This window comes from Gobius niger, assembly GCF_951799975.1.
Source record: "Gobius niger genome assembly, chromosome: 9".
Lineage (NCBI taxonomy): Eukaryota > Metazoa > Chordata > Actinopteri > Gobiiformes > Gobiidae > Gobius > Gobius niger.
This window is the reverse complement of record NC_136860.1, coordinates 30188065-30214403: the sequence shown is the minus strand read 5'-3', so window position 1 is coordinate 30214403 and position 26339 is coordinate 30188065. Positions and strand designations below refer to the sequence as shown.

The 26339-nt window shown below is 41.6% G+C and overlaps 1 protein-coding gene across 1 annotated transcript in view; it reads right to left on the bottom strand.

Annotated features, from left to right (window-relative positions):
* The window catches only part of LOC306967602 (partitioning defective 3 homolog B-like), a 388088-nt gene that overhangs the window by 342842 nt on the left and 18907 nt on the right, over positions 1-26339 (bottom strand). Inside the window, exon 2 of the mRNA XM_079562684.1 lies at positions 24870-24971. Within this exon, the coding sequence (XP_079418810.1) occupies positions 24870-24971 (102 nt within the window). The remainder of the gene's footprint in view (positions 1-24869; positions 24972-26339) is intronic.

Sequence of the window (26339 nt, the reverse complement as noted above, 5' to 3'; positions counted from 1 at the left end):
GTGCCTATAATCTCATCCCTGTGTAGAATTCAGATGCTACAAATCTGGACCACATAACATTTTAATGTTGGGGCTTATAGGGTCTTTAAGAAGAGTGATGCACCAGGCCTATACCTCTTAACCCCCACCTGAACAGAGCCCATTTTCTCCGATTTGGCTTTACTCTAATCTAAAAGTTCTTGAAAAACAAGCATCTAAATAGCGACAAAAACAAGACTTTAATGATGAAAATGCAAAAATGTGGTTTAGGCGGGGGGTAATGTTAATCTGGAGCAGCGCCCCCAACATAATATCTGAATGATATAATTATAATAATTGTATGTATTATGTAGTCTGTAGTTTGTATAATGATGTGAGTATTACATGTATTGGATTATGGGGTCAATACGAGTCAACAAAAGCAACAAAAACATATCATAATTTATCCCAACACACAATATTATTCCAGCTCATTATTTATTTGAACTTTTTTTAAGCATGAATGTCCCACTGAGATTCAGAATTTAGTTTTTCCAGCGGAGTCCAGGCTCATTGTACATGTTGGCAGTTTTATCCATTGCCAGATAGTGTCAAGCGCCTTAGCTGGAGCTCCATGACCTCTGAGTGCTTCTAATTTAGCATAATTCTCTACACAAACAAAAGCAACGACTTCAATGATTATGACTTTCTTTGTAATTTGCGTGAACCTCACCAAAAGCGTAATATATGCAGAGCTTGATCACACCGCATTATCGTTGTTTTGTTTATTTCTCCTTCGAGCTCTCGTCCACCACCGCCTCCTACTGCTGCTGCTACTAATACTCACAAAGCCCATTCAGACACTTCATTAGGACAATTCATCAGTAAAATGAACCCGTATGGGGGCGGACTTCATAACTCCACCAATTTATGCCGCGTCGGGTGGGCCCCAGGTGCGAGGGCCTAATTAAGAGCTCTATGAAGACTAAAGGCGCTAACGGTTATTGCGGCTCCGGTACGACCCCATATGCCTGTCTCTCTGCCCCATTTCAATCAATGTATTAAGATGCGCTCAATCACTCCAAATGTCCTCCGTGTCCCGATACTTGGCTGGCTTCTACTATAACCTTGCCCCGACCACAGCGCACAGTAGCCATTAACTGGAAATTTGTCTTTATTTCACTGTCCCTCATACAATACTTTAATTGCAAGTGCCTCTCCGACTCGCAATTCATTCACTATGGCAATTAACCCCTCTCAGTCGCTCAACCCCCCCCTTTTATGTGAGCGGATACCTTAACGTGGTGGGGTTGTTTGAGCGCCCGAATGATCCGAGGAGCTATGTTGTCTGGGGCTTTATGCCCCTGGTAGGGTCTCCCATGGCAAACAGGTCCGAGGTGACGGGTCAGACGAAGAGCAGTTCAAAAGACCCCCATGGACGTACACTATACAAGGACCGTGACGTCGCCCGGCATGGCGCAGCCGGGGCCCCACCCTGGAGCCAGACCTGGGGTTGGGGCCCGAACGCGAGCGTCTGGTGGCCGGGTCTCTGCCCACGGGGCCCGGCCGGGCCCAGCCCGAAGGGACGACGTGGGCCCGCCCTCCTGTGGACCCACCACCCGCAGAGGGATCCGTAGGGGTCGGGTGCGGAGAGGACTGGGTGGCAGTCGAGGCCGGGTGCCTCGACGACCTGGTCCACATGCACAGCTTCTGGCGTTCGGGACATGGAACGTCACCTCGCTGGGGGGGAAGGAGCCTGAGCTTGTGCGGGAGGTGGAGAGATACCGACTAGATATAGTCGGGCTCACCTCCACGCACAGCTTGGGTTCCGGATCCCAACTCCTGGAGAGAGGCTGGACTCTCCATTTTTCTGGAGTTGCCCGCGGGGAGAGGCGGCGGGCTGGGGTGGGTTTGCTCATATCCCCCCAGCTCAGCCGCCACGTGTTGGAGTTCACCCCGGTGGACGAGAGGGTCGCGTCCCTACGCCTTCGGGTCGGGGACAGGTCTCTCACCGTTGTTTCGGCCTACGGGCCCAACATCGGTGCAGAGTACCCGGCCTTCTTGGAGTCCCTGGGAGGGGTACTAGATAGTGCTCCGACTGGGGACTCCATTGTTCTGCTGGGGGACTTCAACGCCCATGTGGGTAACGACAGTGAGACCTGGGAGGGGGTGATTGGGAAGAACGGCCTCCCCGATCTGAACCCGAGTGGTGTTCTGTTGTTGGACTTCTGTGCTAGTCACAGTTTGTCCATAACGAACACCATGTTCGAGCACAAGGGTGTCCATAAGTGCACGTGGCACCAGGACACCCTAGGCAGGAGGTCGATGATCGACTTTGTAGTTGTGTCATCTGACCTCCGGCCGCGTGTCTCGGACACTCGGGTGAAGAGAGGGGCTGAGCTGTCAACCGATCACCACCTGGTGGTGAGCTGGATCCGCTGGCAGGGGAGGAAGCCGGTCAGACCTGGCAGGCCCAAGCGTGTTGTGAGGGTCTGCTGGGAACGTCTGGTGGATCCCTCTGTCAGTGGGGTCTTCAACTCCCACCTCCGGAAGAGCTTCACCCAGATTCCGGGGGAGGCGGGGGACATGGAGTCAGAGTGGACTCTGTTCTCCTCCTCCATTGTCGATGCGGCTGCTCGTAGTTGTGGCCGTAAGGTCTCTGGTGCCTGTCGCGGCGGCAATCCCCGAACCCGGTGGTGGCGCCCGGAAGTAAGGGATGCCGTCAAGCTGAAGAAGGAGTCCTACCTGGCCTTGTTGGCTTGTGGGACTCCTGAGGCAGCTGAGAGGTACCGGCAGGCCAAGCGTGCTGCGGCTCGTGCGGTTGCGGAGGCAAAAACTCGGGTCTGGGAGGAGTTCGGGGAGGCCATGGAGGAAGACTATCGGTCGGCCTCGAAGAGATTCTGGCAAACCATCCGGCGCCTCAGGAGGGGGAAGCAGTGCTTCACCAACACTGTGTACAGTGCGGGTGGGGGGCTGCTGACCTCGACTGGGGATGTCGTCGGGCGGTGGAAGGAGTACTTCGAGGACCTCCTCAATCCCGTCGTCACGTCTTCCAATGAGGAAGCAGAGGCTGAGGACTCGGGGGTGGGCTCGCCCATCACCGGGGCTGAAGTCACCAAGGTGGTGAGAAAGCTCCTTGGTGGCAAGGCTCCGGGGGTGGATGAGATTCGCCCTGAGTACCTTAAGTCTCTGGATGTTGTAGGACTGTCTTGGCTGACACGTCTCTGCAACATCGCGTGGCGGTCGGGGACAGTGCCTCTGGATTGGCAGACCGGGGTGGTGGTCCCTCTCTTTAAAAAGGGGGATCGGAGGGTGTGTTCCAATTACAGAGGAATCACCCTCCTTAGCCTCCCCGGTAAGGTCTATTCCGGGGTGCTGGAGAGGAGGATCCGGCCGATAGTTGAACCTCGGATCCAGGAGGAACAATGCGGTTTTCGTCCTGGTCGTGGCACACTGGACCAACTCTATACCCTTCATCGGGTACTCGAGGGTTCGTGGGAGTTCGCCCAACCAGTCCACATGTGTTTTGTGGATCTGGAGAAAGCGTTCGACCGCGTCCCTCGTGGTGCCCTGTGGGGGGTGCTCCGGGAGTATGGGGTCCGGGGCCCTCTGCTAAGGGCTGTCCGTTCCCTGTATGACCGCAGCAGGAGCTTGGTTCGCATTGCCGGCAGTAAGTCAGACCTGTTCCCGGTGCGTGTTGGTCTCCGCCAGGGCTGCCCTTTGTCACCGGTTCTGTTCATTACTTTTATGGACAGAATTTCTAGGCGCAGCCAGGGGCCGGAGGGTGTCCGGTTTGGGAGCCTCAGAGTCTCATCTCTGCTGTTTGCGGACGATGTTGTTCTGATGGCTTCAACGAACCAGGACCTTCAGCACGCACTGGGGCGGTTTGCAGCCGAGTGTGTAGCGGCCGGGATGAGGATCAGCACCTCCAAATCCGAGGCCATGGTTCTCCACCGGAAAAAGGTGGCTTCCCCTCTGCAGGTCGGTGGGGAGTCCTTGCCTCAAGTGGAGGAGTTCAAGTATCTCGGGGTCTTGTTCACGAGTGAGGGACGGATGGAGCGTGAGATCGATAGACGGATCGGTGCGGCGTCAGCAGTGATGCGGTCGCTGTATCGGTCTGTCGTGGTGAAGAGGGAGCTGAGTCGGGGGGCAAAGCTCTCGATTTACCGATCGATCTACGTTCCCACCCTCACCTATGGTCATGAGATTTGGGTAATGACCGAAAGGACAAGATCGCGAATACAAGCGGCCGAAATGAGTTTCCTTCGCAGGGTGGCTGGGCGCACCCTCCGAGATCGGGTGAGGAGCTCAGTTACCCGGGAGGAGCTCAGAGTAGAGTCGCTGCTCCTTCACGTCGAAAGGAGCCAGCTGAGGTGGCTCGGGCATCTGTTTCGGATGCCTCCTGGTCGCCTCCCGCGGGAGGTGTTCCAGGCATGTCCTAGTGGGACAAGGCCTCGTGGAAGGCCCAGGACACGGTGGTGGGACTATGTCTCCGAGCTGGCCTGGTGTCGCCTCGGGGTCCCCCCAGAACAGCTGGAGGAGGTGTGTGTGGATCGGGAAGTTTGGGCATCTCTGCTGAGACTGCTGCCCCCGCGACCCGGCCCCGGATAAAGCGGAAGAAAATGGATGGATGGATGGATATTTATGTGTATTTGTCTCCTCCCATCGGTGCTCGCCACATACTGGAGTATCTCTCTACTTTTCCTGCAAACAGCGTTGCTCAATTAACCCCGCTGGACCTCGGCGAAGGGTCGAAGTATGCATCAAGAGTCTGCAAGTGCCGCTGACAAATAGCGTTCGCTGTAAACAAAGGCGTGACTTTAGAAAGGCTGAATTTGTTAAACTGGATAAACTAAGGGCGGATCTGGGAGTGTGGATAAGCAGGTAAGTGGAGGAGAAAGGGCGGTGAAGAGCGGGTCATCATTGTGTAACTAATTGGTAATTTCCTTTACATTGGAAGTCACAAAAGCTTGTTTGAAGCATGTTTGAGCCACTCAAGTACAATACACTGGTTGTGATAACTTGCTGATTATCTCTGTTACTTGCCGTCCCCCCCGATCAGGGTTATGGGTAGGGACGGAAAAATGTGATGGAGTTGTGCTTCACTAACACAGAACTTTCACATATTTTTAGAAACTAGAGGGTCGTGACTTTCAAATGAGGTATCACACTGGCATATAGGCTGTAATAGGGCTGGGCGATATGACATATTGATCATGATTTTCGATTTCATGTTTTCATATTAAAATAAATACATTTAGCTGAACGTAGACAGTGCTCTTATACAAACCTCAGCGCAAACATAACCAAATGCTTTAATCGAGTTATTCTCAAAGCGCAAAAATCCTCCATTGTCTCAGGGCCGGGTCACGGAGGCAGCAGTCTCAGCAGAGATGCCCAGACTTCCTGATCCACATGCTCCTCCTCCAGCTGTTCTGGTGGGACCCCGAGGCGACACCAGGCTTGCTCAGAGACATAGTTCCTCCAGCGTGTCCTGGGTCTTCCCCGGGGCCTCCCCACAATGGGACATGTCTGGAACACCAGGAGGCCTCTGAAACGGATGCCCGAGGCACCTCAGCTGGCTGTCAAGGAGTAGCAGCTCTACTTTGAGCTCCTCCCCGGTGACTGAGCTCGAGTCCTCACCGTACCTCTAAGGGTGTACACAGCCACCCTACGAAGGAAACTCATTGCAGTCGCCTGTATCCACCAATAAAAATATCTATAATAAAATAAATTCTTGGATTATATTCTATTAATTGGGTGAAATGTCACGAAGAATGGTTTTAATGTGATAATAAAGTACCATGAATGCATAATCAAAACATTATTTTGGGTTCCTCAGAATTAATATTGAACATTTTATCATTTGAAATAAGACAGTGAGAGACTGGGCAAGTCAGGATTTTGAATTTGCCTGGAGCTCCCTGGCAGCAGTGAGAATGTCACTGTGATGGAACAATGGAAACAAGCTTTTACTTTCAGCTAACGGCATTCGTGCAGCTTCATGGCGCCTTGATCGAGTGCTTAGAACGGGTCTGGAGATGGATTACAAATGTGTTTCCAGTTCCATCTATGACCCACAAAAATCCAGGAAGTACAGACGTGCACTTCAGCATTAGAGAAAGAAACAAACCAAAGTATATGAATGAAGTACAACATTCCATTGGTATGATTTTATAATGAAACAATGTGAAAACACAGATAAAGCAAACACAAAAAGGAGCCAGAAAGTAACAATGAATGAAAACAGCTTCCACAAACAAAGCCACATCCAAGAGGTCAGATTTTAGATGAGAAAAAATATGCTTCTTGACAAACTGTTTTCCCATTTGTGTTGAAATATGTTGAAATATTGTGTTGAAATATGGGGGCATGCCTATGCTACAAACACAAAACCTATTTTTATTTTACAAAAAAAAGCCATAAGGATAGTCAATCATTCTCCGTATAATGAACCAACAAACGAAATATTCTGCAAATTTAAAGCAATTAAATTCTGTGATCTAGTCAGCCTGAACACCGCTGTCTTTATGTACAAAGTCCATAGGAAAATACTGCCAGAAAATACACTTTGTCTGTTTGCAAACAGGGACCAGAAATACAACCTGAGAGGAGAAAACATGTTTAAAAAACAAATGGTCCAAACAAACTTTAAAATGAACACTATTTCGGTCAAAGGGGTCGACTTGTGGAACAATCTCAACAATGATCTTAAAAGGAGCAATTCCATTCATTATTTCAAAAAACAGTTTAAAACCTTAATTTTTGAGAAATATACAAAAAATGCCTAAGAAAATGTGGTTAAGTTAAGCTCATGCATTACTGTTGTGCATAAATTGGAATAGAGAAACAAACAAGCATTTGTATTTACAATTTACCATATTATTATTTCAGTAAAGAAAAAAAATGTGTACTGTATATGTGTGAATGTATATATATATAATATATTGTATACATTTGTTTTTTTTGTAACGTCTTTGATGGGTAGATGTTGTTTTGTTGTTTTGTAAACAGGGTAGGAAAAATAAGCCACGGCTTCAGCCTACACCTTTTCGGTTACCCGCCTTGTCTGTGACGAATTTGCAGTACATACTGTACTTTTTGTTTTATATTTTTGTAACCGAATAAACAATCATTCTTCATCATTCTTCATTTGCAAAGCCTTGTCTAATTATTTTCACATCATGAGCAGAGCCAACGTACTTCCTTTGCTGTACCCAAACATTTCTCTAGAGTTTAGAAGTTAAGAAACAAGCTTATACTTTGAATTTGTCCAATTAATGGTCATTTTCTTAAAGGTCGCCCTGTCTTGGCTCATCATTAGGCCTCTTTTTCAACTTGTAGCGGGGGAAAAAAAGAGAAAAAAACATTGAGATCTTTGACATAATGAACCTCACTGCTGCTTGTCACCTTCGCCCAGTCTCTGGTCTATTCTTCTATATTGTACAGTAAGTCTTTCTGCTCATATAGTGCCTATTTTGTACTGTGCCTTTGTGCTGCCTTCAGCCTGTCAGCCGCTTGTCCCCAGTGCTCCCCTTTTGCACTTTCCTATGGCCTAATGAACACTACCTGCCAATCTAGAAATAATACACCTTTATATTACAATGCATTTCCTTGGCCAACTTCAATCAATGCAAGCCATTTGTACAGGGCATTATATACCATGGGCTTTTAAAAGTTATCAGGGTTATCGTGGCTTGCATTTGAGTACTTTTTCTATTATACATATTCTCTTTTGTAACCATATGTGCCTTTAGCAGATTAAGCCCCTTTGACATTGTGAAAAAGTGTGATTATAATAATTGTATAAAAATAGAACCACTGACTGATGTATGTCACCTTATGACTAAAAGAGTAAGGTTTTTTTGTATTCTCAGGAAATTTGCAGTTAAAAGAGGTTTCTTGTGATTATTTAACAAATGTGCCTATGTGTAATTGTCATGAAATCTTTCTTAAAACAGTAGTGCCATCAGTGTTTCATAAAGCACCATCAGTAAGTTTGTACTTAATACAGCTTCAACAAACAACGGGACAGTAGGAATGACAGTACTGACTTTATTTTTGATAATCATCGATAATAAGATGTTTAAAAGCCACAATAATTGGATTTTAATGTCACATGCTTCCCAGGGTAATGAACCTAATGTGAATCATGTGGAAAAAGACATTTTTGTATTTTTCAGTACAGTAACTCATGCATTGTACAGTGGGAGGAGGCCTCGTGGAAGGCCCAGGACACGCTGGTGGGACTATGTCTCCGAGCTGGCCCGGTGTCGCCTCGGGGTCCCCCCAGAACAGGTGGAGGACCCGGACCCGGATAAAGTGGAAGAAAATGGATGGATGGATAAAGACAGTGAAGACATTTTCAGTAAAGTTAGTCACATAGACTGTCGTGATCTTTCTTTTCAAAATTTGACGGTGTCACATCCCTGTACTCAAGGGACAAAATCTTGTTTTGTTATATATTGTGATACACCTTTGCCGCAGAAGATTGTTTCATGATTGTTGTTTGTTTGTTTGCTTGTTTGAGGTTGGTGACTGACCCAAACTCAGAGATAAAACGAATCAAAGGCTTATCACTGGTATCGGTATCATTAACACTCACTTGAATAAAGTATCATCTTATCTTAATATAGATTAATACCTGAGCTTAGACAAGTTGATGCGTACCTGTCTGGTCTTTGTGCCTGTGGAAAAGCTTGGTCGCTTCTACCTTCCCCCCATTTGGAGCTGTAGGAATATGCTGGGAGAGGCTAATGCTAACAACATCTTTGGTCGTTTTGCGTGACTGAGGGCAGAAGACCAGACAGGTACGCATCAACTCGTCTAAGCTCCGGCAAGAACATATCTCAGTATGGAAAAACTGTGTCCTATTCCTTTGAGAGTGAAAAGGTTTGTATTAAAACCCTTATCCATACCTTTATCTGCTTTTGTATTTTTCAAAAATATTTCACTCAATGTCATAATATTTGGTTGAAAGGTCTTGGAAAATACGCTGGTGTGATTTTTTTTCAATGGATTCAAATTAAAACAGTGAAATTCAATAGAAAAACTCAATACCTCCTGTATAGCACTTTGAATCACATCAGCCGATAGCCGATACACCCAGTATGTTGACGGACGTGTTGTCATCCCATTTCTACAATATAGTGACATTATTAGCTCATCATATCCTCGTGTATGCACGTATCCATAGACACAAAGCAATGACAAGAATGCACGCACTTAGCAGATGGCTGGTGGTTAAGAGAGTGTGAATGATAAAATCTGCCCTCTTTCCCGCATCGCCTTGTCCATTATTCCACTCCACTGCCTCCCCACAGTGAGAGGACGCTGCTGTGTGTGTGCATGTGTGTGGCTCCTCCACCCTTTGTATCACTGCATAAATGATATCCTTACATCACTTCCATCACAAATGGCTGTTGTAAATGCCGAATAATAAAAGGCAGCCGTCAAATGAAAAGCATTAAAAAAGTGATTTAATTGAGCTTTGTTTCGATGCTGGGGTTTGCCAGTCATCATGTGTGACGAGTTGTAAGCAATCAAACTAATGGAACATTACAGGGCTCTTCAAAATGTGCCACATGTGACAGTGCAGCGTCCATCTGTGTTGTGTGTTCATGTGAGACCGACAGGAGAACATACAAGACTGCAGTCAAAGCCCATGTACACTCAATCCTTTTGTGTCGAGGGTGCAATCACGGTTAAGTCACAATGGTATTTAAAGGGCAGAATAGGTTGAATCTGCTTTTAAATATTCAAAGTATAGATAATGTATTGGAAAGGTTTAAGTCATGGCTTGATTAGGGGTGTGACAATATATCGATTTTGTGATATATCGCAATATTTTGCAGGGCGATACGATACTTTTTATTCCGATATTGATACTTTTGATGACGTCATGCATATTAATGAGGTAGCAGTGCTTTCAGTTAATAGGACAATAACGGTCAAGAATTCAGTCACAACAGTAGAGGGCAGCATTATTGTAAGCCAAACACAATTATATGACTTTTGATAATAGTTTTTATAATCATAAATAACATTAATTTGGAGTCCTTTTCAATAGGACTGTGATTTCCTGTTTTTAAATGTAAATGAAGTGATGCCACTGACAAATCCATAGACCCATTTTCAGTGTTTAAGTCAGGGATCATTAATCCACTTATTTATTTATTGTTAAAAAAGTCAAAAATTGCATGTTTTTTTAAAAACCATGATGTATCGTAAGTTATTTATATCAGTTATTGCAGTATCAGCGTATCGTGAGATTAATGTTATTGTGAGTCATGTATCATGTATTGTCTAATCGTGAGGTACCCAGAGATTCCCATCCCTAGGCTTGATACCAACACAAGCCAACTTGCCAAATTCTTTTACTCTCACTAATCACTTTGGCCAGCATCATTATCTGGATCCGAAAATCGGACGCATTCCTCAGTTTCTGAGTGTCCAGCAAATTTAGTATGGAAAAGGAAAATGAAATAATAAAACAATGTATTTTATGAGACACGGTTTTTCAAAGCCGACATTCTTACTTGTAATAACAATAATGAGCAAGAACGTCAAAACCTAAATAAAGTGTGTATCGTAAACTATGCATTGGGTGGCAAATACGATTCGATACAATACACAATACATGGCTCACGATAACTATGCACCGAAGAATAAATGATCCCTGACTTACTCGCTGAAAATGGGTCACACTGTAGATCTGTCAGTGGCATCATTTCATTACATTTAAATAAACAAGAAACCACAGTTTCTGTTGTTCAAAAGGAATATATCGACCACAAAATAATCGTATTTATAATAGTAAAAACTATGTCGTATATTTGCGTGACAGTGTTTGGCCCACGTGCTTAACATTGTAGCTCTGCCCTAAGAGCCTCATTAATATGCATGACGTCATCAAAAGCATCGATATCGGAATAAAAAGTATCGTATCGCCCCGCAAAATATTGTGATGTATCGCAAAATCGATATATTGTCACACCCCTAATCCCAGTGCGCAAAAAAGGTTATGCCAAACCCTGGTTATTCATCTCTATACAACACAAGGAATAAAAACTTGCTTGTCAAAGGTGTTTTTTCTTTTCCAGACCAGCAGAAAAAGCAGTTTCAATATTCAAGGCAGCAAGACACAAGGATTAGGCTACACATTTTTGAATATTCTGTTTGCATATTTATTTAGGCTCTTATCCTTTACATTGACAATCTAACAAAATCTAGCACACAAACAACCTATTGCGTAACCTATGGTATTTAGAGGAATTAAAACCAAGATAAGTGGTGATTTGCGCTTCTGATTTGAATCTAGGAGCTTCCTTACAAACGTCAACACACACTTTCTCTGTTCCCCCCATGCACCATTCACAAACACGTATGCAAAGGTCAGTTCTGAATATAAAACCCCAAGCAAATCACTTCTACTGCTGCCTCGGCTTGTTTGTTGTCACAGCATTGCTTTATTCCACAAGTCTCCATTCACCTGCATGGTCTAAAACTGATTGTCTAAACTCCACAGAAACAGAGGAAGTTTTCGAGACAGATCCGTACTCTTGAGCATGTCCTTAAACACATGCACAAAGTCATAGCTGTCGTTTAAAGCTTCTCCACTCAAACTTCAATCACGCACCCAATTTTAGTCCATCAAAACTGAGGAGGTATTCATTACATGGACTGACAGCGACTGTAAATCACCCCACCAGATTAAGCCATACATCAGCTACCCATATTTATTGAAAAACTTCTAAACCACGAGTGTCGACAGCCATGAGAGATTGATTAATGTGAAGGTCAGATGTAATTTAGTGGTATAGTCCTGGCTTCGTCAAAAAGAAATGCCTCGCTGGCCAAAATGTGGATATTTTCTACATCCTTAATGCACTGACACTTCTTCTAGTTAAGGGGTAAATGCTCTACACACTGAACTACAAAGGGCACGTCCCATCTCTCTTTACTTGAACTTGAGAAAATGTGTATTTGTGATTTTCTGACGTTTTCAAGAAAAGATTGAGTTCACGATGCACATTTTAAACACAAACCTGCATTACTACTTGAAAAGTCAGCAGAAGTCAAATTTGATTTTGAACTTCAGAAGTGTCTCCAATGAACCCATCCGATGGGAATGACTGATATATTTCAAAACCAATGCAGCAGACCAAAAGCAAACGCCTTTAAAGTCTTCAGTGAAACTGATGTTAAAACAAACTTCTCTCATCAAAACCATATGGATGTTAAAAAGCAAAACAAAAAAAGACTCAAAAAAAGTACGAAAAGTTAAAAAGCCTTTATTTTACATGGATGACTGGGGTAAAAAGCCAATGCGTTTCAGCTCATACCTGTATAATATGTCTTAAACCTGGTTCACATGGCAGGATAATTTGGGCGATTTTAGCCCCAATTCTCCCCTTCCAATAATCTTAAAGGAACAGGCCACCGTTTTTCCATACTGAGATATGTTCTTACCTGAGCTTAGACGAGTTGATGCATACCTGTCTGGTCTTTGTGCATGCCCTCAGTTACGCAAAACGACCAAAGATGTTGTTAGCATTTGACCTCTCCCAGTATATTCCTATAGCTCCAAACGGGTTGAAGTTAGAAGCGACCATGCTTTTCCATGGGCACGCACAAAGACGATATAGGTACGTATCAACTCGTCTAAGCTCAGGTAAGAACATATCTCAGTATGGAAAAACGGTGGCCTGTTCCTTTAAGAACCCTCCGATTATAGTAAGATAAGACTGCTCTCATCCGCTCGGAAAGACGTTGGGACCGCTCTGACATCAAATCAGGGATATTGGATTGTTTTGGCCAGAATTTCCATGGGGTGTGGTGAGCCCCAAGGACAAACGTGCAGCAGCCTGTTGACTGTGATGTGTAGTCAAACAGAAAGCGAGGTGACGAGGTGGCGAGGAAGCACCAGGAAGGAAAGGAATCCAAAATCAAAACAGCTGTTATGGTGCACCAGAAAGTGGACTTTTTCTTCAGTTAAAAACAAACTACAAACAACTGCCTCTTCTTCATCCGCCAAGTTGGTTTACCCTGAAGTCACGTTTGATCTCAAGAGGTTTTGCAAGATTTCCCGTGTTCTTGAATGATATCGGTTTGTGTGTGATGTGTTGACTTCGCCGTGTGGCTGCACACCACACACTGTACGACCAAAACTGTTAGACCCATGATTTTTTTTTTTATTGCCATTGTGTGGGGTCTTTCAGGTTGGGAAAATCTGCCAATAATTTTTAAATCTTCCCATGTGAACCAGGCTTTACTTAAGTTAATTAGTTTAGTTGTTGGGGTAGAAACTGTTAAGTTTTTAATAGTTCCTGCAGATTGAAAACACTTTTAAAGTCCATAAACCATAACTGGACCCATTCTGAGCAATTGTGCACTCAAACTACGTTCATTTCAGTGTCATCGATTTGTTAGCAGGCGTTAGCTAAAAATAAATGCTTGTATTTTCTTTTATAACATGGATCATTTTTCACAGTCCAGTACAGTATGTTCACTATAAAACATCCATCTACAAAGCCTTTATAATCCAAACAGACCCACCTACACGGCATCCACAACACGAGTAAATGAAACCAGTTCAAAGTGTGAGTGCAATAATCCACGCTGCTTTCTTTAAAGGAAGGTCAATATTATTCGCAGCGGACGCCACTTCACCAGAGGGACGCGGGGCCAAAGGTGACCAGAAAACTGCAGTGAAACATGGCTGTGGAGGGCGTGTGCGAAAGACAAGCAGCGGAGGAGTTTGTCATTCATGTCACAGCACTTAACCTTGGAAGTCACACTTAACACAGTAGTGATTCAGTTACACAAATACCACACACTCAAGGCATACTTTTAATAAAGAAAAGCCTTTCGATAGAACAGATCAGAAGGTAGTCGTGACTCCCTGTTGGAGGGAAACTGTTTTTTCCTGCACTGGAAAGTGTCCTTTGCAGTCTATTGTCAGAGTAAGCAGAGCTGCACACTTCGAAGGGCTCCTCTGGGTATCCCTAATGTATTCATATGTGACAGAGCAGAGTGTATGGTGGTTTACAGAGGCTGGCACCGCTGCATTATGCATAATAACCCTTTCAACTGGGCCATAATTGCCTCATTAGGACGGGCTCAGATTTTGTTCATCAAAATGACAGACGTACACAGGAGAGATGGGTAATAAAAATAAGACTAGAGGCAGAAGATAAGGAGAAAAGCAGTGAAGAAAGAGAGAAAACAGCGTGCAGCAAGTCATGCAGCGGACGGGAAAAAAAACAACATGGTTTAAAGCACTGAATTCTGAAACTCAAATGACTGAAAGTTTTGAACACACCACTATTGTCACTACTATCGTAATACAGTACATAAGGGCTACAACAAGTCCTTTTCCAACGCACTACAATAGATATTACGATGCAGTAATGCAAACTTTATCCTAAATAAACTAAAAATGTTGCGTCCCGTAAAGTTGTACCTGACTTTTGTATGATTTGTATGATCGCATTACACAAAGTTGACCACCCTCATTAATACACATTAGAGCATCAAAAGTAGCACTATACGTATCTGTATTTTTACACACATCCTGAGAAAAACATCTCTATCACAAAACATTATATTGTTCCTTAAAATGCACCGATCCAGCTTTTGTTTTGCTTCTGATACCGATACTGGGGGTTTGAGCATCTGCCTATATCCGATATTAACCGATACCAATAGACTTTCTTAAAAGCAGCTGCTATGAGTGAAAAAGTGAATGATCCTCGAGTTCAATAAAGTCTTATCCTTTCTTACAAACAAGATGTTACAGATCAATTAACAATTATGTCTATGAATAAACCCATGTAACAATATTTAACAACGATCATTGCACTTTTCTACACTGAATATCCTTGGGTATATACATTAGGTTACATTAATGTAACAACTCACACTAAGTGATCTGATCATTACAACTTGTACATTACAAATATCCATTTCATAACAGCTCCAGCAGCGGCCGATTATATTTTATTAGGCTACTTCAGGCGATCCAGTCATAGTTTCTGTCCCTGCCTTGATTAGCATCCATTAGCATAAGCATGGTATCTTTAGCATACTGTTGCTAAGCCTGCATTTTGCTTGGAGATCATAAATACATTTGCAAAGGTTAAAACTATTTCTGCGACTGAATTCTCTGGGTTCTGTCCTTCAAAATAATGCCTATATTAAAATGTAAAATGGTGAGAGCCAAAACAGGTATGGGTCCTAAATGTTCCATCTCTAATTCATTTCCATGAAAGGTTTTCATATTATGTTAAAGAGACTAGGCGCAAGTTAGCCATTTTATACTCACTAATGCCACCTCAGGTCATACGTGTAACTGCACCTTCTATATTAAGCTCGTGCATGACGGCACTTTGGACCCGAGTTAACACTGTTTTGAGTGACAGTGCAGGATTTTAGAGGCAGTTGTGGTGAACAGGTCTGGGTTCATTCTACACATTAGGACATTGTTGAAACATGTAGGAGGAGGAAAATACTTAACTTTAACATTTTTAAACTCCGTATAGTCCCTTTAAGCTATCATCAATAATAACTTTAGTTACTATTTCTGATCAAAGTACCGCGTTCGAAATATTATTTGGCAAAGAACATCTATCCATTGAGTATAGCAAAGATGTATATGAAGATGCATTGCTTTCAATGGTGTCATCGTCCTGTCCCTTTCATCCACAACCACTGGTTTGGTTGAGCGCGTTGCCTTTTAAGCAGCTGCCTGCTGTACAAGATGTCAGTACAACAACCCGAATTTCTCATAGTTCTTATCACATTATGCATGGCCACATAAAGAAAACAAATAAACATGAATCTAAGTCACATCTGACGTAGCTTTAGCGGTGATTTGTGCAAAGGGGGCTCTGGGCTGTGTTCCATTGTGTGCGCGCCTGTAGTTTATGTCCCACAGATGAACATCAATATGAGACCAGGCGACTGCATTTCTCCCCTCTCCCTCTCCATCCATTACCAGCTAACCTTTCAAACAAGCCCCGGCCTCCTTCTATGAGGCTGTTTCTGCAACACCCACAAGACGGCAAAAATACATTAGGAATTACACTTCCAGCTACAGAGAAAATGCTGATGGGGATCCATATTTCCTGCTTACTTTTCATTTTCTTTGGCATAAATCTGGGAGTGTGCTTGGAAAACAGTGTGCGAGGGAGACATTAGGCTAATGGGAAAAACTGTGGCAGTGGGGGGTTTGGTTGAGGGGGGGGGGCTTTCTAAAAGGTAATGCATAAGTTTTTGGGCACAGAATATATCACCTGCTGAACATGCTCATCGGTAATGGACATGCCAAAAAACAGCGTAGCATTATGCACACGTGATGTTTAAATGGTGCATTGGGTAAAGTGCAGAAGAGCTGAATGCAAGTGAAATTATTCTGTAAATTAAGATAGTGTATGCAGTTAAAGTGTGCATTACTGCAGGGACTCGATATGGTATGGCTTTTACTTGAAGAGAAACAGCTTGATGAAGATAAAGTCAGGAAAGATGCTTTGTGCCAGGTTATAGTGCTAATGCTAATTTAAAATCCTAATCCTGGGGCAGGTTTATGTTTAATATGGAAAGCTGCCCAATTAAACGCAACACAGATAGATTACAGGTCACGTCAATAGGCTAATTTCTAAAAAAAAACTCTTTCTAAATATGAAGGATATGGGTAGTTCCAACGTGAGAGAGGTCTGTAAAAAGATGCTAAGCCCAATGCATAAGGTTCATGCTGCTCTTCTTTCATTTGCCCTGTTCCTCCGCCCTAAAGAGTAAGTTAAGGCATCAAAGAGTGGACTCAAAACGGTAAAAGTACGATTTCAGTCAGCAAACAGCAAAAATTGAAGAGACACTGCCTGACCAAAAGAAGATTTGCCACCTAAATTTAACTAACTGATCTGAGGTAGCAGCAGTTGGTCAGGTTTAGGTTCAGCAACACAATGTGCCCAAAGAATGAGATCAGCTGACGACCTGGACATCCTGAATAACCAGGTTGTTCCATCAATGGATTTCTTTTTACCCGGCACAGGTATATTCCAAGATGACAATGCCAGGATTCATCGGTCTCACTCCCTGAGTGGTTCAGGGAGCATGAGATCACTTTCAAAAGCCCACATCTTAACCCCATTGAGAATCTTTGGGGTGTGCTGGAGCAGGCTTTTCTCAGTGGTCACACTCTCCCATCACCAATACAAGATCTTGGTGAAAAATGTATGTGACACTCTTTTGACATTGCAGATGCTTAATGAAACAATGCAACAACTAAGGCTTGCTGTGATTAAAGCTAAAGGCGTTCCAATGAAATGTTAGAGTGTGTGACCTTTAACCCTTTAATGTTATCCCCACAACCATAAAAAAAAAAGGATTTTCTAACCATTTGGGAGACAAACAACGTTTTTTTTTTTTTTTAACTGGTCCAAACCTGATCTAAATAAGTCTAAAATTGGTCTAAACCAGTCTAAAAGTTCTCAAAAGAAGCATAAACCAGCCCAAACTTGATCTAAACCAGGCCAAACCAGGTCTATACTACTCCAAACCAGCATAAACCAGTCCAAACTTCATCTACACTAGTCCAAACCAGGTCTATACTAGTCCAAACCAGCATAAACCAGTCCAAACCAGGTCTATACTAGTCCAAACCAGCATAAACCAGTCTAAACTTGATCTAAACCAGTCCAAACCAGGTCTATACCAGTCCAAACCAGCATTAACAGTCCAAACCTGATCTAAACCAGGCCAAACCAGGTCTATACTACTCCAAACCAGCATAAACCAGTCCAAACTTGATCTACACCAGTCCAAACCAGGTCTATACCAGTCCAAACCAGCATAAACCAGTCCAAACTTGATCTAAACCAGTCTAAACCAGTCCAAACCAGGTCTATACTAGTCCAAACCAGCATAAACCAGTCCAAACTTGATCTAAACCAGTCCAAACCAGGTCTATACTAGTCCAAACCAGCATAAATCAGTCCAAACCAGTCCAACTCTTATCTAAATTGGATATTTTGAGTATTACACACTTGATAGAGAATGGTAGAGATCGGCAGAATCAGAAACAACACATCATTCAATAAAGTGTACTCTCCCAAACGGTTGAGCAAAATATTAACGGCTTAATTTTGTAGCAACTTTATTTTTGGACAGGCGGTAGGGGTGAACGATATGGACAAAATTTCATATCTCGATATTCATGCCAGATATCTCGATATCGATACGATACGATATAACTATGGGTTAGGTGAAAAGCAAGCATTTTTCAGAAAAATAAAAACATAATACAAAAGAGTGCAGTTTTATTGATGAAAATCTCTATCATACATATCTTTCTTTTTCAATTTTAATGTTTTGAATGTTCATATCTCGATAACAATACGATGACGATATAGCTTTCAGCCCTAACAGGCGGTGTTTTTTATGCCATATCTTTATCATTGCAAAGCAGGGTTTTACTGCCTTGGAGGAGGCAAATCACCAAAGCTTCAATTTCATCCACATGTGCCAGAGTTGCATAGTTCCTTAGTTGCATAAGTAGTCAGGGCAGCAACTCAGAAAATCTCCAACAGCAGAGCATCATCACTACTCAATATAGCCATACAATAAACACAGTGTTCAATGCAGACAATTCAAGAGTATCTATTTCTACAGCAGGCCTCTCAAAGCAGCTCAACCTCTCATCTTAAGCAGGCGTTAAGAGCTCCTATTTTCTTTACAGTTCAAACCTAAAGCCACTGAGTCTAAGGCAGCCTACAGTAAAACACTCATGTGGGATTAGGAGCCATTTATTCATCTGGGCTCGGTATTATACCACCACAGACTCGCTCCAAAATCCAATGAATATTTCACACTTCCATTTCGCACGCAATCTCCGCTGCTCACAACCTGCTCTGGCTGGGTATCACTGTGCAGTTTATTTCTGTATCTCCAATTCATTTTTCAAACAATAAGCAAGCCGCACTTTATTTTGCGTTTATATTTAAATGAGGACAGCGGAGAAAGAGCCTCTTTTGTAGTGCACTTCTCCTGGATTAAGTTTTTGAGGAAAGGAGAGCAGACAGACACCGGTGAGAACAGCGGCTCACCAAGTCTGGGGTCTGAATCTGCCTTATGCACAATATGAAGTGAAATATCGCAGTATTAGGCGCAGAGACAATTTGGTGAATGTCTCTTTCCGATCTCCACCCCCTTTCACTCATAATGTCGATATAAGCCCGATATTCCAGAACAGAATGTGACAACTTTCCAGGTTTTTTTGTTTTTTGTTGTTTGATTTTTGTCTTTAAAGGGATATTTCAGGATTTTTGACATAGGGTCTAATTTCCTAGTTATCCAGAGTGTTGCTGATTTCTGGAGATATTTTATTTTGTAATTAATGCAGTTCTTATAGTTGAAGAGTTTCGTGGCGCTAGGCTTGTGCTAGGCTAGCGCATTTCTATGGTATCAGCTAGCCTGCATTAAAAACAGTCTGACCCGCTCCACAGAGCACCTGAGGCAAATCACTTAAAACACCAGACAAACCATATAAATGTTTGTGTCGATAGAATAATTTTTGGAATATAACTGACCTTGCATCACATGAATGATCGCATTTTGAGGGACTATTTTCCAGCAGATCACTCCGCCGCTGCGTAGCTTATACAACCACGAAGCTGATGCTGCTCAAATACAAGTTACTTTAAATGCAAAATGGTTAAAATTACTATATCGACACAGACATTTATATGGTCAGTCTGGCGTTATAAGTGATTTGCCTCAAGTGCTCTGTGGGGTGCGTAAGACTGTTTTTAATGCAGGCTAGCTGATATCGTAGAAATGCACTAGCCTAGCACTAGCCTAGCGCCACGAAATTCTTCAAATATAAGAACTGCTTGAATTACAAAAAAAAATCTCCAGAAATCATCAACACTCTGGATAACTAGGAAATGAGGCCCTGTGTCAAAAATCCTGAAATATCCCTTTAAAATGAGCTCCCTCTGAAGCACCGACTAAACATGAATGCTCTGAATAAATCCGCCCTGCGCCCCTGCAGCTGTCACAGTTGAACACTGACACATTTTACAGTTTACAATAGGAGTAGGCAAGTTGGCTTGGTGGTGGGCCGATTTTAATCATCGTCAAAAGACAAAGGCAATTTTAGGCTGAACTTTAACAAATGCCAGTGTTGTACATCATATACAGCCTAAATGGGTGTAGTGGAAATTGTAAAGGAATCGACAGTTTGATCTCTGATTTGTGCAATAATATTACTTAAAATTATCTATCCAGACGTTGCCGACCCCTGGTTTAGAAGCATCATACACAGGATTACAGACGAGACATTTAAAAAAAACAATAAGAAGAAAATCAGCCAAAATTATCAGTGGTGCATATTGGCATCGGCCAATCAAAATCCCAGAAAAAAACGTTATGGCCATAAAAAAGAAACCATATTGGTCAACCTCGAAAAATAATCCTTTGAAAAAGCCACAATATATTACAAAATATTGCGAAATCACTTACGTTTTTAATCCACCCGAGATATGGATTTCTTCAGTATTACTCATTATGTTACAATGAATTCTTTATCTTTTTTGCCTTGTCATGGTCCTAATTTTATATGTTTTAGAGTCTTGTTTTGACACAATGTGATGAAAAAAAAAAGACAAAATAATTAAAATGTGTGTTTTGATTTCGTAGAATACACAACGTCATTATTGTAATTTTTTTCTTATTTCATGCAGCACTACTTCACATGTAGAAAAGGTAATCAGGTTTATAAGTAGCCAGCATATTTTGGGTATAAAATAAGTTAAAAACACAACGTTTTATTGCCGCTGTCTATCCAATCATGTTGTGTTTTCTTTCACTACATGAATATCTATGGTCTTCCTTTTATGTCCTGACTGTATCATTCTGGCCTCTCTGACTTTGTTTACAAAACAGTGTCTATGCAGCGCAGCAAAGGTCAATTCCAGAGGCGCTCAGTGTCAAAGGCTAAGTGTGAACTCGTGGGTCAATCCAGGCCACGGCTCTATAGATCTGAACGCTACTGAACAGGCTCATAATAGTAATCCCTGGGGCTGTGAGCCGCTCTCGTGACTGTGTTATTGAAGCGGTAACAAAGTCAAATGGCCCCTGGCTTTAAACTTACTGTGTCATCTCCCCGGTCCCTGATGGAGCACCGGACCACACACAGGCTGTAGTGAGTCTCACATGTCAGAGGGCTGAACTGCTGACAATCATGATCCAAACCAGATAGTCTACGGTGTAAGACTGAGGCATGTCTCGGAAGATCCTCAGTCATCCGAGTTCACAGTCGACACGAGTCAGTCCATTCAGGATTTGGAGGGCATGTTTTGTGATTGTCGTGGGCTAAAATGCCTGATTTTTGATTTTCCTGATATTTTAAATAGTTGTAAAAACCGAACCATGTGCAACACCACTTCTGACATACAAATATAGCAAGTTTTTTAACTGATCAGAAAGTCACTTTAGTTGAAGCCGCAGAGTTAAGGAATAGTTGCGAAGGAAAGTGCGGATTATTGGAATAGTGGCGGGAAAGTTAATCTCTTAACTCCCGCCTGAACCGAGAGGATCTTTTTCCTCACGTCATCAGATTTTTTTTCCATCATTTTTTTGTTGGGTAGTCAACTCATTTTTGTAACTTTTTTGTCATTTTTTGTTACATTTTTGTCATTTTTTGTTACATTTTTGTCAATTTTTTTTTATCACATTTTTGTCATTTTTTGTTGTCATTTTTTGTCAAATTTGTGTTGGTTTTTTTAAATAAAATTTTTATTACATTTTTGTCATTTTTTTTGGGTCATTTTTTTCACATTTTTAGTCATTTTTTCGTCATTTTTTAACAACATTTGTGTAATTTTTTTGTAATTTTTTTGTCACATTTTTGTCATTTTTTTGTCATATTTTTGTCATTTTTTCGTCAATTTTTTGTCCATTTCTTGTGACATTTTTGTGACGTTTTTGCCACTTTTTCATCAATTTTTCGTCACTTTTTTGTCAATGTTTTCTTACTTTTTTGTCATATTTCCATCATTGTTTTCGTCTCAGTTTTGTTGCTATTTCCACAGCTTTTTTCCAGAAGCTTTTGGACTGGGGTAAAGCCAAACTGGAGAAAATGTGCTCGGTTCAAGCTGCTCTATATGAAAAAATGATATTGCGATAATGATTTGCGATACGATATGGCCCACCCCAGAGGAGACCTCACATTGTTTGAAATTAGGCCTGACACGAGAACAGAGTTTGACGTTCAATACATTGAGCCACGAAACTATTGCGTTAAGTTGTGGAACGCTCTGCTCCGAACGGCCCCCACCCTGGAGTGTTTTAAATCTCGTCTTAAAACCCACTTTTATTCTCTGGCTTCTAACACCGCGTGAGTTGTGTGGTCCTCTGTCCTCTGTGTCTTTTATTTTCTTTTATTGTTTTAATTTTCTTTTATTGATTGACTGCGGAATTCTTCCGCAGTCAATTATTGGTTTTCATGTTCTTTATTATTATTCCTCTTCCATCTTTTTCCCGATTTTCTAGAGCTTTCAGCACCTTCATGCTTTGTGCAATTTATGCAAGTTATGCATCAAAATGTTCCGCATGTTGAGGAGAAGGGTGCTATTACTTTTGGGACTTCTGCAACTTATGGTTTTTCCGCAATCGGCCAAAATGTCGGAGATTTTTCCCATTGACTTATAATGGGGCTGCCGCAAATCCATGCTTTTCTGCACTTTTTTCTGCATTTTCTGCAATTTCTGCACTTTGTGCATGTTCAGCTTCTGCAACTTGTGGGTTTTGAGAAAAAATTGGCCTTCTGCAGATTTCCAGTTTTTTTATACGGGAGTTTGAAATCTTTGCATTAGTGTGTATGGGGGAATCCAGCCAATGGGGAGACTCCAGGCCTTTCAGCCATTTGTGCAGCTTCTGCCAATCAAGCACTGAGGCCATTTCAACAGTTTGACCAGTTTATGGAATTTAAAAGTTTATGCAACATTAACAATTTATGCAAAGTAACCACTTTATGGGATTTAACCAGTTTATGCATTTTAAAGCGTTTATGCAACTTAAGAGTTTATGCCATTTAGGATTTATGCATTTTAAAGAGTTTATGCAATTTACATAATTTATGCAAATTAACCCATTCATGCATTTTACCACTTTATGCAGTTTATACAGTTTATGCAACATGACATTTTATGCATTTTACCAGTGTATGCAAATTAAGCAATGTATGCAATTTGAACAGTTTATGCAATTTCTGCATTCGCTTCCCGCAATTCCGCAGTCAATCGCAATGGCGCAGCCATTGCATTTCTAGTTGTTTTTACAATTTTATTAAACTTCTTTTTTTATTGCATCTTTTTTATGTTTTAAACTATTTTATCGTTTTAGCTGAATGTATAGTTTGGTTTCACTTGATTTTATTATATATATATATATATTTTTTTATTCCTATATTGCCGATTTTATGTGCAGCACTTTGGAAACACTTGTTTATAAAATGTGATATATAAATAAAGTGGATTGGATTGGATAAACGACATTTCAGCTTTGTTTGAAAAGTACTTAATCTTAAAACATCCCACTAAAAGCAAGAAATACAACTTACTTACAGTGAAAAATAAAGTATTACATAGACGATCACTTATAAGCCTAAAAATGTAATGTTTATCTGTCATTGACTGAACGATAAGTCGATATAGTAAATATCTTGACAGCCCTGTAGCCATAATATTCAACAAATGATTGAAAAAATGATGCTATTGGGTAAGTAATAGCTCTCTTGTGTTAATAAACCTTGTCCGCATTGAAAAACTTTAATAAACCATTCTGTCTAAAAAAAGGAAACTAAGAAAGGTCTGATACTGTAGTTCACTAACTTAATAACATCCATTTTGGATAATCTTTCCTAGTTTTGACACGGACAACAGTCAAGGCTGGTCAAATTGAATATCAAACGATCTTACTCCTTTTGCTTTTACAGCCCCAGCAGGAAATTGCCAACTATTGCAACTTTGTTCTTAATTAGTTTCAACAAATTCTGAAGAATTCACACCTCCTTAAGGGCACACAGTGTGAGCGAGGGACAAGAAACCACTCGGTGCACTACATTTTATCGCCGGTAGCTTTTTTCCCCCAACTTTTCAGAGCAAAATAAAAAATGTAGTCGGCTCATTAAAACATGTTGACGCTGCTTTCATGTTCCGTGCCACTAAAAAGGCTGCAAATCCACTAAAGGTCTCCAGCCATTGCACAAGAGGCTTAATGTAAGCTATTAATCACATTCATATAGACTATATGGGCAATAAAATGAGAGAAATGAAAAAAAGGACACAGTGCTCCAGGGGAAATAGGATGATGGAGTTTCCCCGAGTCTCCAAAAGTGAATTGCTAATGACAGTGGCTATTGCTAAAGGCAGCTTAAAACCTTTGCCTTTGAATTTTGCTGTTGAGGCGCAATTCGGTCCAAGAGAATCGCTTATGGGCCGCTGCAGCTCAATACGCCACATTTTAAAGAGATGCACCTGACTGTATTCTGCACACAGCGCTTCAGTCTATAGGAAACTGAATCCTCCTGGGCAATGTGCTGTAACTGCAAATAACAATGTATGGAATTAAGAAGAGACACTGCCGGTGAATAAGGGGGGAAAAAATAGTGATATCAATTACTGACATAAAAAAGAGGGTATCACTTTATTTTACAGTACCTTGTTAGTATAATGTGCTCTGTAACAATCTGTAATAACTTCTCAATATTGAGCAACTCATGACAAATAAGTGTAGAAACCAGCTGGATCCTCAAAATTTACAGAATTAGAAATATAGCCGGAAGTAAAACCTCTTCTCTGTTGCAGTTTGGTCTTTTGTTTTTACACAAAGGCGCAGTAACAATGCCTTACCTTGTCTCTGTCTTCCACCAGATCACTGAGTGTATCGTCAGGGTCCAGTATTCCTCCATCGCAGTATTCCAGATGATGCGTCCGAACCAAGAAATCCCCCTCCTGGAACAACACAACAAGGATTTTGTAAATTTATAAAACATGATGTTAAAACTACTTTAAATGTTTCACTTTTGCTCAAAGCTTTGCATTGTCTGTATAAAAGCATAACTAGAGATGCATCAATCAAGCTTTTTTGCTAATGGGGGTTTGAGTATCTGCCGATATCCGATATTAACCGATACCAAGAGACTTTCTTAAAAGTGGCTGCTGTGAATGAAAAAGATTAATGTCCCTCTTTTCTCCAGTGTGAGATCAATAATATATAATTATATAATTCATCATTGATCTGTAACACCTCGTCTGCAAGAAATTATACCTATTAATAAACAAATGGAAAAAACATTACACAAGGATCACCAGTTTTCTACTAATTATACTTGATAGCCTATTAGGTTACATGAACTCACAGTGTAACGATAGCAAGTGATTACAGATCATTACAACTTGTGAATTACAAATATAATATCAGTTATTGCAATTCATAAACTACAATACAAACATTTGCCCACTCCAGCAGTGGCTATTTTATTTCATAAGGTGATCCAATCATAATTTCTGTTCCAGCTTCGATAAATTGAATAATTGATTGATAGCATTGTTAGCATTAGCATGCTGCCCTAGCACTAGCATCCTGTTGCTAGCCGCGGCATTTTGGTCAACAATCAAAAATATGTTTGCTGAGATTGAAACTCAGCAATTGAATTCTCCTGGTTCTGCCGTTCAAAACAAGATAGAGCATGCCCATGTTCACTGAGACTTAGTTGGTGAAAGTTGTGTTTTTAAAGCGGTTAGAGCCAAAATTTGTAACGGTTCAACATCGGATATTTGTAGCCGATCCTCGATGTCGTATTTTTCCAGTCTCGACTCCAATATCTGATACAAGTATTGGATCGGTGCTTCCCTAAGGATGACGACAGCATCTCAAGTTCAATCCTTGGTTATTTCCAGCATAAAAGAAAATGCAGCAAAAAGCAGTACGCAAACTACTACTGTACTTTGAGGAATTGGAAGTGGGAAATACTAATCACACTGTGAGGTTTGATTGCTTGTTTTGCAATGAGAAATCTGGAAGTCTAATTTGTCTGTTTTTAAAACATTGTGATTTATTTTATGGCTTTATGTGTGAATATTTTCCAGATGTTAATGTAGAAGGAACACTGGCTTGCTTTAGATGGATGCCAATGTTTCACCATTCGGAAAGACTTGAGGAAGCTTTGTGGATGGCAAACGAAATACAGGGCATTTACCTAAAAACATGAGTGGAGCTGTTTTGTTTTCAAACCTATAGCATTGAATTAACTACCTGGATGGCTGAGATGTGACATAATTCTAATATTTTACAGCAATACTAATTAATGCTGAAGAATA